A 17,239-nucleotide genomic window follows, 5' to 3' on the forward strand; every position below is an offset into this window, starting at 1 on the left:
TCTTATATAAATTTAAAGGTCTGACTACTAGAATGGAAGCTGCAGTATGGAATGAGGATATCCTTACATTTTAAGAATGTAAAACCTATTATGCTCCTGGCTGACTCTGGTTTGTGTCTGGATCGGTGTCCAGATAACTGGAGGCTTTTAATGGCTCCACCCCTAGTTCCTTGTAGGCCTGGAGTAAATAATTGTGAATTGTTATCCTCTGATTCAGACTTCTACTTGCCCTTGGCTCACAACGGAATCTTAGTGCTTTTGGTAAGGCTATGGCATGCACTTTAATGCCTCTCACTCTTTGCTTAACCCCACCTATCATTTTCTAATGGCATAGTCAGGGTTGTAGCTGCACCACCAGCACCCCAGTTATAGCTCTGTAGTGTCTGTCTAGCCCCCATCTCCCAGTGCTGCCAATTTTATGCAAATATAAAATAAGGGGGGTGCCAAGGGATAGTCTGGAAGATTATGCTGTAGGATGCATCTCTGTGGTTAGAGTCCTTCATCACAGATCTTGCTTAAAATAGTCTTAATCTTCATAAAGGTGCAGCCTCGAATAACTCCCCCACCCTTTGCCTTTACACTTCTATAGAGGAATAGTTCAAGAGGCCAAATAAAACAGGAACCTTCTAGCTGAAACCAGAGACCTAAATGGCTCTGAGGTTGTAACACAGTCCTGCCAACTCCTGTTAACTTTTTTATTGCGAGTCTTGTGATACTTGGATTAGCCCCTGACTTTGGGGAGGTAGGAGTAGAGGGTGAGTCCTCCTGGTTGCAGAGAGGATGATGGAAAACCTGAACCCTATATGTTCAAAATATAGAAGGAAAATATAAGGAAGCAAGAACACTTTTTTTTTTTTTTTTTTTTTAAGGGGGAAAAAAATCTTATGAATATAGGTTGTATGATTCATGATTTTGATTCCCTTGCACTTGACAGCATTGGCAATACAAACTCTTAGTTCTGAGTCAGTTTTTCTCCAGCATAATCGTCATTGACCTATATTCATAGGAATGTTGTAATGTTTCTGTTAAAATAACACAAACATGTATTTGCTAATATTCTGTAGCCTGCTGCTAATTGCAGGATTTAAAAGGAAAATACGCTGGCTTCAAAAAATATTTTCTTCATGTGTAGATTGTTGGGGTTTTATTTTGTTTGTTTGAACTAGTTCAAAGGGGAATGTGTTATTTAATGAGATGTTGAAACTGTATTCACTCAAATACAAGATGAGCCCACCCCCCCTTATCTTACATTTGCATACAAGGAAACCTCATTAAATGCATTGTCTATCTTTAAACTGCTGCCAAAAGCAGCATGTACTCACTAATGGAAACCAACTATGAACCTGATTAAATGCAGCCCCCACTGAGCATGACTATAAAACGCATGGCCCTTATTGTCTTGTGTTTTGGGGTTTTTTTATGAGAATTTTTCGTGTTCCAATCCAAATCAGCCAAATCAATTCAAAATCCATGAGTCAGTCAAGAACCGTAAGTGGCCCTACTACCAACACATTGGGAGGGGTCCCAAGGCACCCAGGCCTGGGAGACAGCTGCTGCTGCTGCTGCAGAGTTCTCCCACCCCATGCACGAGGGGACAAGTGCTGTGCCCATCAGAGCTTTCCTGCCCAGCCTGGAGCTGCCTGGGACCTGCCCCGGGTTGCGTGGAGCACTGTCCATGTAGCCCAGAGCTGGCTGGGACTTGCCCCAGAAGTTGGACAGTTCCCAGCCAGCCCCAGGCTGTGCAGGGAAGCAGAGAACTCCTGAGATCCAGTGCTGCTCGGCTCCCAGCTCCTGCAAGAACCCCAGAACGAACCTGCCTCCCCTGCCCACTCCTCCTCCCATCCAGAGACAGCAGCTGCAGCCAGAAATTAAATCGCTCCACTTAGGAGAAGTTTCATTTAAACCCCCATACAATGAGGGTTAATTTGTCACACAATCAGAGAGTTCTGCAGCTCTGTTCGTCTGTTTGGGCATGGCTTTAGAGCAATTTCAAGGGGCTGATTGTGTGACAAATGTCATTTCTGTCTGTGCCCTAAAAGTGTTTATAGAGTAACTATGCTAAAACCTGCAGCAATTTTCAAAAAAGGTAAAATGCATCAATTTTGGATGAACAAAATCTATGGGTACTATATGCAAATTATTACAGGTATATCTTTAAATTTGCCCCTCACTTCCACATGTTCAAAGCCAGCAGGGTCTGGCAGTAAGGAGGGAGGAAAGGGGCTGCAGGGGGAAGAAGTTGGGGAAAAGAACAAAGGGCAAGACCCCCCCGATTGACTTTCCCTTCTGTAGCAGTAGGAGGGGAACGAATTCAAGGCAAACCTCCAATAATTGTATTCTATACATGGAAAATTATACCAAATGTATACACTTTCCATATATAGAATCTAATTATTGGGGAGTTGTCTTATATACAGTCATCTTATATTTGAGTAAATACAGTATTTATTTAATTCTAAGTGATTATGCAGTGTTTATTGTTGTTGCATTTGCAGAGGCAGGGCATTCAGTGAAGATTTATATTTCCAGATCATCTAGGATGTCAACCCTAATTTTTTTTCCATTCTCCATTTCTAACAGTTGTTAGTAGCAACATGGTTGCTTTTGCTCCTAGTAAATGTATCTCTTTGGAGTGATACTAGAAGCTTGCATTTATTTTGAACCCCCAATTCAGCAAAGTATGTAACCGCATGAATATTCGGTGGACTTAAGTTTCACTTACAGCAATGTACTTTAGCATATGCTTATTGTTTTTTGTTTGAACCAGGAAAATGTATCTGTCCTTCTACAGCTGTAGATTTGACTCTGAACTGATTGAGCTATATGAGGGCACAATCACCAATGTATGCAATGTCAGGATAAGCAGTTTGCAACTTCAGAGAAAGGGTGGGCAATTGACTATGTGAGCATTGTTATATGACCTTCAGGAGCTGGTCCTCGGGCTTGGTTTATTTAATTTAGAACAGTCCATTTAAGAAAAGTGCTGGTTCTTGTGCATTTAATTAGCAAAATATCTGCAAAATTTTCAGCTAACAGTTGCCTGTATGAAGGTCATAGTTGATTTAAACTGCACATAACTTTGAAGCTTTGTATTTGTTTGCACTATTAATAGAAACATGAATTATTTTTCAAATGCATTTATTATTGCAAAATTTAATAGTGCATTCTATAATTTTGGAATTTTTTTCAAGAAAACTCATTTTCCTATGTGGCATTGGTATTGATATTGATTGTGGCATTGGTATTGATTTTTTGGTGGCGTGGTATTTCTGAAGTGTTCCTTTTTCTTTTAGACACCTTTTCACCAGCATCAAGTCCTTCATCCATTAATTTTGCCACAGTTCCAAGTAGCGTAGATGAATCACCCAGTGGAGCATTAAACATTGAATGTAGAATTTGTGGGGATAAAGCCTCAGGCTACCATTACGGAGTACATGCTTGTGAAGGTTGTAAGGTACAGTTGTCACTTTCTTTTTAAGAGCCTAAACCATGGTTTTTTTTTATTTACAGGGTTATATGAAGGAAAATGTATTTATTTTGTAAATGTCTAATTAGCATCCATTTAGCTGTAAAAAGAAAACATAATTTGAGTCATAAAAGTGCTTTTGTGGTCTTTTTAAGAATTCATTTAGTTTGATACCCTATTTTAATACTAGATCATCAAGCTCAGGTGATTTATGATGGTGATGATAAGTAGCGCTTTTGTGAAAATGACTCTTCATGTTAGCATCTAATCATAACTTGAACTGTTACTCAGAAATAAAAACATTTGCTCCACTATTGTTTTATTTGTATTGAGACTATGCTGTAGGAACCATATGAGTTAGCTACACTTCCATTTATATTTCCCATTAACAAATCCAGAATCCCTCATTTCTACCACATCCTTCCTGAATTGTATATTGTACCTGTGATAGGCTTGGAGCCAGTAGACAGCCTTGAAGACAAACAAACAGGCTCACTTTCAGTCTTCTAAGTATAGGATGGTGCCAGCAAGAATTATATATTTTTTTTATGCATTTCGATTTTTTTTTTTTAACATTTGTTTAGTATTACATCTTTTCTAACTAATTCTAACGATAGGACTAAGGTGAGTGAAATCTTTTTTTCATTTTTTTTAAACGTTCAGAGGCAAACATTCTTGTGGTGATATTGTTCATTGGATGAACTACATGGTTAGGATAGACATAGGCAAGCTTTTGGGTATCCTGGGTACTCCCTATTGTTGAGGCAGGCCTGGATCCCATTGGGTGTCTGTTCATCATCCACAAGTGGGAACTTGTTTCTCCAGGGACAAACAGCAGTGACACAGTGTATGCAACTGCTGCTTGTCCCCGGGGAACACCCCTGCCACATACGCTCTGGTGCACAATATGTTGCCTCGGGTGGGGTAGGGGAGGCTGGGGTCGGCACCTTTGCTGGCTCCAGCTGTAGGTGCCGACTTTTTGCCAGGGGGTGCTTGCAGGCTTAAAATCAAAAAAAAAAAAAAAAAAAGGGCATTACTTTTAACTTGGTGTGTTCCTGTGCCAAACCCTGCACATGCCTGGAAGAGGCAGCACATTATTTCTACCCAGCTCTGCAGGATCTGTAAAGATCAAGGCTTTAGTGGGGCTTTTTTGGGGCACTTCTATCTAATAACTGATTGAATCAGCTGTTAGATAAAAGTGCCAAAAAGCCCTGCTAAAGTACCCGATCTTTATAGATGCTTTATAGATTAAAGTCATGCAATACTTTTTCTGGTAAAGCGCAGGTTTGTGTTGGGTTTTTTTTTTTTTATTGGGGGGGGCGGAGGTGGGGAGGGCATGACATTTGCAAGCAGATCTGTGAATGCTAAGCACCTTTTTTGCGGTGGGTGCTTGAGCCCCAGAGCACCCACGGAGCTGGTGCCTATGGCCCCAGCAGCCTGGGGGCCTCTGGGAGCTGCAGTCATGGCAATCCTGCCGCAAGGAGCCTGGCCAGCAGCTGGAGTCTGGCTGCAGCCAGGCAGGCTACAGTTTTAGGCAGAGCGCACTGCTGCCATGTGTGCTGCATGGGGTTTTTTGATCCCAGGATCTCCCAGGGTCAAAAATCCCACTCTGTTCAAACTAGCAGTACAGGGAATGTCAGTACGTACAGTGCCACAGATGGGTCATCTGGATGCACCCTCTTAGGCCTCTGGGAGAGAAGTGGACAAAGAAGAGCTAAGTAGCAGATGGAATAAACATTTGCGTAACACTCCATGTGTAAATAAAAACAGGATATAAAAGAAATTATCAGGTAGCTAACAGGCAGGAAGATGTGGTAAAAACCTGATAAAGGAGGAACAAGATTGTTCAGAAAGGTTGTTATTACCTGTGAAGTGCAGAGGTTATCAAGTAGATTACAGTGGACCATGAAGTCATTGTCTGTTAAATCCCTGGTACTTAATGTCCAGTAGGCTGATGAATTTCTGTTCCTATCCTCATCTTGTAAAGGTGTTGGGTAGATTTCCTTGGACCACAAGAACTGTGAAGTCAGGCAGTGATTTTCTTTTTCTTTTTTCTTCCTGTGAAAAATGTTCTCCTACCTGTGTTTTATTGCCTTCATCTTTCTTCTGTGATCATTCATTCTCATAGTTTTTGTTTGGTTTCACCTACATTTGCCATGAGGACATTTATTGCATTGGATGAGATGTGTCTATCCCAGAATATGATATATGTATGATCCATGGATTCTGGTGGCTTTGTTGTGGGGAGTGTTGATTGTTGTAACAGTAGAGATGTGTTGACCAGTCTTGCACTTATTGTTGAGGCTGGGAATATTTTTCTCAGGGTCTGGTCCTTTTTAAAAACATGCTATAATTGTTTGATGATCCTTCTTATAGGTTCAAGTGTTGGGTAGCAGGTGTGAATCAAGGGTGCGTGGTCAATGGGGTTTTGTTTTCTTGTATTGTACTAGCCTGCTGAGGGGTGGCTCGTCAAAAGATGTGATCTGTTTATCTGCTGGAGCACTTTTGCTGGTAACGGCAGTTTTCAGTTTCGCAAGATTGGGGTCACAAGTATTCTTCTCAAAGCAGATTCTGTGGTATCCGAGGGCTTGACTAGATTACTGTGTTTTTGGTGTGTTTGGGTCAATTGCTAGTTTGTTGATATAAGTGGTCTGTGAGTTTTCTGTAGTGCTTTATAGGGTGCCCTCCCATATGTAGATTGTGATGTCTAGGAAGCTGATGTAGGTATAAGAGTATTCCCGAAATACTTCAGTTGAAGGTGATAGTTGTTAAACCTTTAGTGCAAATCCAGATTGATGAAAATATCGTCTATGTAGTGTAGCTATAGTACAAGTTTGGAGCAATTCTCTAAAAAAAAAATCAAAAAAAAATCCTCTTCTGGGTGGCTCCTGAAGAGGTTGTCATATTATGTCCATAGCTATATCAGGGGTTGGAGGAAGTGTTGGTTGTTGAATTAAGTTATTATACATGAGTAAATGGATGATTTGTACAATCTGTTGTGGTTGCAAATGCAAGTGTAGTATGGTAGGGAATTCTAGTGTGGAGCATATACAATGTTGCTGGATTAGAAAAGTGGGGAATTAGTGGAAACAGTTTTTTCTGAAGCTGGTGCAGAAAGAATTTGTTAGTATTCCAGTTCCAGAGCAAATAATATAGGTGTGGGATCCTCCCCAAGTTCCTTATTGTAGCTAGTATGTGCGACTTCTCCGTTAGCCTCATTAACGTTGAACTAGCAACATTAGCCTCATTGTTTGCCTCATTTGAATGTGCATCTTTTTCACCCTCACTCAACTTTAAAACCTTTTGGGTCAGAATATCAAGATATAAATGTTCTGAGGCGACGCTGCAGTGATGGTCCAGGAAATGTGCAAGAGGCAAGAACTCTTGTGATATCTTTTATTGGACCAACTGCATGGTTGCGATAGACATAGAAGAGCTTTTAAGTATCACAGTACCTTTCTCCAGGCCTCTGGGGGGAAAAGCAGACACAGCGGAACTAAGTGACAGATGAAACAAAAGCTTGTGCAAGATGTAAATGATGAGAAGTTGTCATTGCAGACACATGGAACTTTGTGACATCCTGGCATTGCATGTGATGTCTTACTGTTTCGCAACACTATTGTGATGTTTCAGTATGAAACTGGCATTGCATTTGCCATATGAAGATACCATGGTAAGCTCTGTTTACCTACAGGTTTTCATAAGATGCTTACCTTGTCATACTTGGCTTTTCTTTTAGTCTTTTATCCACCTTGTCCCCACACCCAGAAATTAGGAAGAGAGAATCCTTGTTGCATCTGTTGAGGTGTGTGTATGTGTGTGTACACATGGTAGATGGGTATCATCCTGACAGAGAAACCTGGAACAGCACATAACTGTGTAAAACAGTGCAGGGTAGAGTGCATGGGAGTTCTTGATCCTTAAAGACTGCTTTAAAATTACATTGAAGGTCCTTTTGACCTTTAACCAACAAAAGATTGGGAAGCAGGGAGTAGACGTAGAACCACGTTCTATCTAAATCAACTGTAAATTTGGTTGCAGTCGTATATTACTACATTTAACAAAATAAGAAAACTGTCTTTTTAATAGTTCAGACTTTACTATAAAAATATCTTTTTTTATGCAGATTAATGTTCATCTGATTTTTATCAGTGACTATTATGAATAATAGAAAAGAGAAATGGAGCTATATGGATAAAGTTTATTGGACTTCTTACTTCATGTTCTTTCACAATATATAATGTTCTCTCAAACTTTTTAATAGGGTTTTTTTAGGAGAACGATTCGACTGAAACTCACCTATGATAAATGTGATCGCAGCTGCAAAATTCAGAAAAAAAATCGTAATAAGTGCCAATACTGTCGTTTTCAGAAGTGCCTTTCAGTTGGAATGTCACATAATGGTAGGTAAGAGTGCCCTTAATTTGTTTGCTAGTCACAACAAAGAGCTCAATTCTGAAAGCAGACATGTTGAGTAACTTACTAGCGTGTAATTCTATGCTTACACTGACTGAGTATATATAAATACCTCAAGATTTTATGGTGTATTTACAATAAGCCCTGATCCTACACTAAGAATTACATGGATGCAAAATTGCATCCCTGATATAGGATCAGAACCTCATTTTAGGGGGGGGGGGGTTCCTTCCCCCCCCCCTTTTTTTTAATAATCATATTTTGAGTGCACAGTATTTGAACAAATTTAAGGGATATTTTCTGCCGAAATTATTAAAATAGGCTTCCTATTTATAAATAAATAAATAAATAATCCAAAAGAGGCATGTGAGTGCAGTTGATTGGAAAAAAGAAATATTTTTTATTTCAGGGTGAATTAAGTATTTGTTTCTACAAGACTCCTCTTTTAAAATATAATTCAATTCGATCAACCAAATGAAAGTTCACTAAAACAACTTCCTTTCTACAGTATTCATGAGTAGCGTCATCAGTAAGTAGATTTTATTGAAGTGAAAAGCATTCTTAATTCTCAGCTTAAAATATTTACATAAGCAAAATTTTAATTTTATTTTGTCACAAAGTTGGATTAAATTTATAGTTAAGTACTTAGCATACATCTGAAATGTGAGTATTTACTTTGCCACTATCAACAACAATATTTAAACATCTTCCTACTTTATTTATATCCTGTTATGCGTATTAGATATCTTTTGGCACTTTGGAGCTTATTTTGTATGTATGTAAATTCAAGCACCCAACAATTCGACTGTACCATAAATGATATGCATCATTTCTTGACTGTAATTTATGATGGTGTATTTACTAACATGCTTAGTACTTGAAGTATTCACTCTCTTGTTTACAGGTGTCCAGTATTTTGCTGTTACAGATTCTCTTCCACTTGTACAGTGAGCTAGGTTTTAGATATAAAAATAGGACTTAAATACTTAGAACAGGACTCTAGGCACATTTAATTGTCCAAGAATAAAACTGATTCATAAAAACTAAACCCTCCTGTATAATCACCAAGTCCTGGAGACACTGACACTCATTACGTGCCTTCTGGTTTGACTTTGAAAATCTGCTAGGTATCATTAGCTCTGTTTCCAGTGTCTGCCCAGAACTACCCAAGTATGAGTAGCTCAGCAGCTAGATTCCGCTTGAGCCCCATAAGGATCCTAAACCTAAGTGAATCGGTGTATGGACATATGTCTGCATGGTACATGACAGCACCATACTGAGACCCACCTTGCCCACTTCTTACATGCTAGCTCCCAACCAGAAGTAGTGTAGTTGTGTCAATGCAGTACTGTACATGTGCCAGCATGTTCTTCCTTACAGCCTAGTGGTGGGATGCTCTTCTGGGGGATGTCATATTTGAATGCCCCAGGATTTGATGTCTAGGGCTCCTGCTCCATGAATGTGTAGTCAAGCCACTAGATTATTGCATATAGAATGAATATGTCCATTATCGCATCCTTCTCCAACAATATTTTAAAACTAAAATAATTTCATCTTCATTTTGTGAGGCTTCTGATCCAGGTGGAATGTGTGAGGTGTGCTCTGAGCAAGTCTACTGTATTTGCCCCTCACAATACTACCTTGCAGAGCATAAGCATAACCAGGGTTTCCTGAGGGGCCTAATTTGATAAGCATCCTCAAAGTATGTCTAACACACAGCTGCAAGATCAGGCACTTGCCAAATTCTTTTGACACTTTATACCTTGATAATTAGATAATGGCTCTTTGGTTTTAGTCTGTTCCTGGCTTTACTATAGTATAGATTATGGTCTACTTCTAGCGCTTACTCTTTCTAGATGACAGCCTTACCTTTGTAACCAAGAAATAAAAATAGCATTGATTGTTGTTTCTGTATTCATGATATATGCATCTTTCCTATCAGCCATCCGTTTTGGACGAATGCCAAGGTCAGAGAAGGCAAAATTGAAAGCTGAAATTCTAACAGGTGAAAACTATGTAGAAGATTCAGAAATGGCTGATCTTAAATCTCTTGCCAAGCAAATTTATGAGGCCTACCTGAAAAATTTCAATATGAACAAGGTCAAAGCCAGAGTCATTCTGGCAGGCAAGACCAGTAACAACCCAGTAAGTCTCTTTGCTTTTTTTGTAGTAGAGCTGCTATGCAAGAGCTAGATGTTGCATTATAATGCTGGAGAACTCTCAAGCAGATCATTTGGGGTTATAAAGGGTGTAATATAGACATAAAAGATAGAAAAAGAATATCTGGTTAATCTGATTCTTGATACCTAAGGTCACTATAGTGGAAGCTGTAACAAAAAATTACCTTGTAAATGGAAAATAAAGAGCCCAGATTATAGTAAATTGCTAGATGGACAGTTGGTAACTCAAAGTGGCAGGGAACAGTAAATTAGTTGCTATTGAGCAGAAATGAACTGTGATATTTGACTTCAAACTAGTTTTAATACTGGGGGAAGTAAATATATTGCCAATTAAGAATAAAGATGATGATGATAAAGCTTCACCTTTTTACAACTCTTCATCCACAACTCTTCATCAAATACTTTAAATATCTGAATTTTTATAGGTAGTCAATTCAGGGCACAGCGAAGTTGTGCCTTTGCCAAGAGTTACAGAGCATAAGTATATAATACAATAATGGGAGAGATTCATGATTTTGGGTCCTCAGCTTGAGACTCCTCAAGGGAGCCTGACTTGACGCTCAGAAGCTCCTTCAAGACCAGGCCTGGCTTTCTTCAGTATCTCAAGCTGAGCCCCCAAAATCATTAAAAGTAAAAAATAAATAAATAACAAAACAAAAAGAAGGAAGCTGAACCAGATGTTCTTGCAAGGTCCCTTCCAGCCCCTTACAATCTATGAACATATTAATATAGTAATTGCTAATGTACATTAGTAACATTGTGTATTGATGTTCATTAGTACAAATAGGAATTGTATATACAGGTTTCCTTCGATTTATGCGGTACATGTGTTCCTGAAGAACAGGTCATAAATCAAATTCGCTTAAAGCGAACCCACTTTACAACGTAACAAAAAGGGATAGGTTCCCAGGGCGGTGAGGGAGGGAAGGAGCGAGGCTGGGACTAGGAAAGGGGCAGGGGGAAGGGTGCTGCTCCCAGGGCTGCACAAAGCAGCCTGTAGCCGCTGGGCTGCACCATGCCACGAACGCCAAGGGCTCTGCCTGTCCCCACTCGCCCCAGCCCCTGCTGCAGCAGCCCCGGGAGTGGCTGATGCCAGCTGCCTGCAACAGGGCACGGTGCAGCCTGGGAGCAGAGGTGAGTGGGGACAGGCAGAGCCCAGGCAGCTGCTCCCAGGGCCAGCTGCTCATGGAGCCACTGCAGCCAGGACTGGGGTGAGTGCCACACCCTGCACTGCCAGGGGTTCCACTTGTCCACACTCACCCCAGCCCATGCTGGAGCAGCCCCAGGAGCAGCCAACACCAGCTGCCTGCACCACGGCATGGCACAGCCAAGGAGCTGAGGTGAGTAGGGACATGCAGAGCCCAGGTGCGGGAGGGACAGGCAGAGTACGGTGCAGCCCAGCAGCTGCAGGCAGCTGGTGTCAGCCACTCCCGGGGCCGCTGCAGCCAGGGGTGGGGTGAGTGGGGCCGCGGCCTTTTCCCCTCCCCCCACAGACTTACCTGCTGATCACATAAGAGCAAATTTACCTCTCATATAACGAATTATGGGTCTAAATATGCTTATCACATAAGAGTGAATTCACATATAAAGAACCCACATAAATCGAGGGAAACCTGTATTATGCTCTTATTAGCTTGTGGGGAGGTGTCATGTTGTAGACATACTGTTTCATGCCAGAGCTAACTTCTCTAGAAATAGTTTTAGTACTTCTAGAGGTCCATATATGTCTTAGTGTCATAAATGGGGAAAAAAAGCTGAGTCTTCTAATTTTTAATATCTTCAGCTAGTAACTGGCTTAGATCTTTTCTACTACCAAATTTATTATTCCTCGAAAAGGGGAGAGTAGATATTCAAAAAAGTGTATCTGGTTTTATTATAATTTTCTGAAACTATAATTTAGTCTCTTACACCAAGCACTGAATGCTTGGTGACTTTTTTTTCCTCTCAGACACCAAGATCAATAACATTTTATAGGACATGGGTGTAAATATTTGTGTTTAATAATCAAGCATGCTTTTATAGCATTTTCCTGTTTTTTGCATTCAGCTATCCCATTGTTCCTATCCAGGAAGTGAGTATATGCCTCCTATAAGATGTTGAAGATAGTAAGAAAATGAACTATTATCCCTGTAAAAAGCAGCAGCCAACCTACAGCTTGTAGTTGTTTGTTTTGCACTATAAAATTACATGGGTAGACTGAAATCTGTGGAGTTTTTGTGGGTTTTTTACTTTTTTCTATTGAGATTAACTTTAATATAAGGTATTTATTTTATAGCAAGTTAAATTGAATAAGATGAGATTCAGGTCCACTATATATGAGGTTGGGAAGTAGGGGAGCTATTTTATAAACCACACAAATACATATGTTACTTGCCACTTCTTAGTTTGGGGTTTTATTAATAGTTGAAGCCTGATTTTTATGAGACACGTGTATCTGTTTTGTTAAAATATTAAAGAAGCTAATTCTATTAACATTTTATTTTGTAAATGAATTAATTAGACTTTTTCTCTGTAGCCATTTGTCATACATGACATGGATACATTGTGCATGGCAGAGAAGACTTTGGTGGCAAAGCTGGTAGCTAATGGAATTCAGAACAAGGAAGCAGAAGTTCGAATCTTTCATTGTTGCCAGTGCACATCTGTAGAGACTGTAACAGAATTAACTGAGTTTGCCAAATCTATCCCTGGCTTCTCAAACCTTGACTTGAATGATCAGGTGACCCTATTAAAATATGGAGTTTATGAAGCCATATTTGCCATGCTAGCTTCAGTGATGAATAAAGATGGGATGCTCGTTGCCTATGGAAATGGTTTTATAACTCGAGAGTTTCTGAAAAGCCTAAGAAAGCCATTTTGTGATATCATGGAGCCGAAGTTTGACTTTGCAATGAAATTTAATTCACTGGAGCTTGATGACAGTGATATATCCCTCTTTGTGGCTGCTATCATTTGCTGTGGAGGTAAGAATAAACATTTATTATTAAAGGGTATTTAAGATCATCCTATTATTAGTAATTATAATGCAATTATTATTGTTGCAATTGATTTGAATTTTTGCCTAAGGTTGGTTGTTTCTATGAGGTATTATATGGGCTTTGATCCCATGTTGTGCTATGTTGGAACATGTCTGTATATATGTTGTTGTTAGACTGGGGCCTTGGTGCTTTGCTTTCAGTTGGATTCTGAAGAGTATCCTTTTTGAGGAATAGGGTTTGGCATGAAGAAATATTTTTAATTTCTGAAACCGACAAAGAAATGCCACAAGGTGAGACTGCAGCCTGAGGGGATCCCCGTGGGTCAGGAAACCTCACAGTGGAAGCTCCACGCAGCCAGATCCAGCCTTGTCCAGTCAACGGGATTAGGGCTGAGTCTGCCCCCTCCCCCCCTCCCGCCATGTTTCCAGATTGGGTCGACGGCTTCCCCCTCCCCCCACCCCCATACCCACACATCCAGATCAGAGCTGCCCCAGCCCCCCCCCCCCCCCACATATGTCTGGATTTAGGACGGGCTGCTCCACTTCCTACCTCACATGCTTCTATGCATCTGGATCGGGGCTGCTAAATCCCCACCCCCTCCAGGCACATCCAGACTGGGGCCACCCCGCCCCTGCTGTACATGTCTGGATCAGGATCAGGGCTGGACTGCTTTGCTCCCCTCAGTACTCCTGTCTTAGTGCACAGAATCAATCAGGGTTGTGGTGAGGAGACTATGACCTGCTGTTGCAGAAGTTGAAACATAGGAATGAGGCAGGGCACTGCCAGGAATGAGGACAGTTACATAGTTATGGCACTCAAATGCTACTTGGGTAACAGGATGATGCCCTTTCTTCTCATGGTTCCTAGGAAATTCTAGAAGTATTGTTCAAACCAAACTTTTCTCAGCTAGTTGCTAATTGTGTTCTAATTTTCTGGGTGCTTGACTTCACACCTCTGGGACTGATTTATGGAAGGCAGGCTACTCACAGCTGCCATTGGAATAAATGGAAACTTTGCTTTGAGCACATTAAGTTATCTGAAAATTCAAGCCTTGGGTGTCTTTAGATTCACAAAATTAGTGAATACTTCTTATTTCTGTTCCACATACAAAAATGGGAATAATACTGCCTTGTCTTATAGGGTTAATATTTGTCAACTACAGTAGACAGTACATAAATCCGGAATTATCAAAAATCTGGCACTTCCCCCTGCCACTCCAGGACCAGCTGCCACTTACCCCCACCCTCCTGAACATGGAGGGGGAACCTTGCATGTGGCAGCTGCCGCCACCAGTCACCACCCCATATAATTGCTCCGCATGCAGCCGCTGCTCCAGGACCAGCCACTGCAACCCTCCCCCCACCACTTACCCACTCCGTGACTAGCCGCTACACTGGTTTAAAAAATCTCATGTTTTCAAATATCTGGCAGGTGCTCGGTCGCGAGCACACCAGACTTATGAGGTTATACTGTATTTGAATGACATAGTAAGGAGTATCATGGAAAAGTGCATAAGGAATCGAGTAATTCTGACTTCAGAGCAGGATTCAAAAAGTGTGAAGCAAGAAAGGCCTATAGCAACAGACTAATAAAAATGAAACAATGAGAGAACTCTTCTTTTTTAAATGCGCATCATCCATCCAATACCCTGAAAGAGGAAGGGGTCCTGTTGAAATGTGATCGTGTAGTATCAAGTACTGCGTCCTCATGCCAATTCCACTCTCATCACTTAACTCGGCCCTGACTTTTTTTCATAGTTTCATAGTTTGTAGGGTCGGAAGGGACCTGGACAGATCATCAAGTCCGACCCCCTGCCATGGCAGGAAAGAGCACTGGGGTCAAACGACCCCAGCAAGGTGTTCATCTAGCTTCCTCTTAAAGACCCCCAGGGTAGGAGCCAGCACCACTTTTCTTGGAAGTTGGTTCCATGTCCTAGCCGCCCTGTCGGTGAAGTAGCGCCTCCTGATGTCTAGTCTGAATCTACCCTCTGCCAGCTTGTGACCGTTATTTCTTGTCACTCCTGGTAGTGCTCGGGGGAACAGGGACTCCCCCAATGCCCGCTGGTCCCCTCCGACTAGTTTGTAACAGGCTACTAGATCCCCCCTCAGCCTTCTCTTGTGGAGGCTGAACAGGTTCAGGTCCCATAGTCTCTCCTCGTAGGGCCTGCCCTGCTGTCCCCTGATCATGCAGGTGGCCTTCCTCTGGACCTCTCAATGCTGTCCACATCCCTCCTGAACAGTGCGGTGCCCAGAACTGGACACAGTACTCCAACTGCGGCCTGACCAGTGCTGCATAGAGGGGGAGGATCACCTCCTTGGACCTGCTTGAGATGCATCTGTGGATGCACGACAAGGTGCGGTTGGCCTTCCTGACCGCATCCCCACAATGTCGGCCCATGTTCATTTTGGCATCAATAATGAGTCCAGGATCCTTTTCTGCGTCTGCACTGACGAGAAGAGAGTTCCCCAGCCTGTAGGTAAGCTGCTGGTTCTTCCCCCCCCAGGTGCAGCACCTTGCACTTTTCAGTGTTGAAACCCATCCTGTTCTCATCTGCCCACCCCTGTAACCTGTCTAGGTCTGATTGCAGCCTGTTCCTCCCTTCTAGCGTGCCCACTTCCCCCCCACATCTTAGTGTCATCAGCAAATTTGAATAGGGTGCTTTTTATCCCCTCATCCCAGTCACTGACGAAGATGTTGAACAGTGCGGGTCCGAGGACCAAGCCCTGGGGGACCCCTGCCCACATCCCTCCAGGTCGAAAATGACCTGTCCACAACCACTCTCTGGGTGCGGCCCTCCAGCCAGTTAGCAACCCATCTGACTGTGTAGGTGTCGACACCACAGTCCCCTAGTTTTTTAATGAGAATGGGGTGAGAGACAGTGTCGAAGGCCTTCCTGAAGTCCAGAAAGACTACGTCCCCTGCTACCCCTGCGTCTAAGGGGTTTCTTTTGTAATCATTCTTTGTCCCTTGTCCTGTGTACACCTTCTTCCCAGACCTGAGAAAGGGCACTTTGTGTCCAAAAGCCTGTCTAACATACCTCCCAACAATACAGTGGTCAGAGTAAAAATCTTGACACAAAATAAAAATCCTGTCCCCTGACATTTTCAGCTCCTCGTCTGGTAAGGTGGTTTTTCCTACCCTTATTGACTCCCAGTTCAGATGTCTTGACCCAGGCTCCTTCAGATCCCCAGCCCTCACTGGTCTCTGTCCTGGCTCCTTGTTCCACTTTCTCTTGACCTCCCTTGGTAGCCTCTGGTCCTTGTCACTTCTTGTAATTCAAGCTCTTCTCCTGCATTAAGATCAAGCAGTTTCCTTCTCTATGCTCTCTAGACCTATAAGAGGGTCACTGATAGCACAAAAGACAGGTTCCCCTTCTCTTAGCACAGGTGTCTAGACTTTCAGTAGCTCAGAGCTACATTTCCCAAGAAAATCCTGCTCACCTCTGTCCTGGGGCATACCTTGTGTGGACAGGACTCCTTGGGGAAGTTAGCTTCTAAATTCCAAGAATGCAACTATTCCTGAAAAACCTGTAATTTTGCCTGATTTAGGCAGATTATTTTGAGGATGACTAATCATTTCTTGGCAGATTTCAAGCTCTATTTTCAAAACATAGGAGTTCTAAAAAAGGTCAAGGGAATCCAGTAGGCACTATTTGTTTTTCTCCTGTAGCCTCTCAAATGCTTGAACCATTTGGACTGAAACTTTTAAAAAAATGAGTGAGAGACATTACATCTTAGGAAAAGGCTGAGCTCAGACAATTTAAAGTATGAGAAAGTTCTAAGCAACAGAAAGAAGAGTCTTACTGTGGGAAGTGTCAGGCAATCTTAATAATGGGTGGTACAAACAGATTTGGCAATAATTATTATGGGTGCCAAATTGGTATAAGGTATATCCTGAAGAACTTACTAGAAATAAGTTGTTGGTCTTCCTTGCCCTTCCAATTTGCTTGGGAGACCCCTAACACTTTGACATATGAACACAGAACCAGATATTAGTGTTACTGTTAGGCACCTCCAATCTCTTTCCTGTAGCACAATGTATGCTTTTAATGTAAGATTTCAGCCTTTGGGGAAAGAAGGGGGAGTTTTGCCAAAAGCGTGAGGAGCAATTTAGAGAGAGAGAAAGTACTAAAGACAGGATTTTACTTTGGCTTTGATCCAAAACCCTTTTGAAATCAATGGGAATATTCCAATTGCCCT

General features: G+C 41.8%; 1 protein-coding gene across 3 annotated transcripts in view; it reads left to right on the forward strand.

Annotated features, from left to right (window-relative positions):
* The window catches only part of PPARA (peroxisome proliferator activated receptor alpha), a 61,335-nt gene that overhangs the window by 33,653 nt on the left and 10,443 nt on the right, over nt 1-17,239 (forward strand). For all 3 annotated transcript variants that reach the window (XM_019482260.2, XM_006269486.4, XM_014606371.3), the window contains 4 exons: nt 3,294-3,454; nt 7,731-7,869; nt 9,825-10,027; nt 12,578-13,025. In XM_019482260.2, the coding sequence (XP_019337805.1) occupies nt 3,294-3,454; nt 7,731-7,869; nt 9,825-10,027; nt 12,578-13,025 (951 nt within the window). The remainder of the gene's footprint in view (nt 1-3,293; nt 3,455-7,730; nt 7,870-9,824; nt 10,028-12,577; nt 13,026-17,239) is intronic.

This window comes from Alligator mississippiensis, chromosome 4 (assembly GCF_030867095.1).
Source record: "Alligator mississippiensis isolate rAllMis1 chromosome 4, rAllMis1, whole genome shotgun sequence".
NCBI lineage: Eukaryota > Metazoa > Chordata > Crocodylia > Alligatoridae > Alligator > Alligator mississippiensis.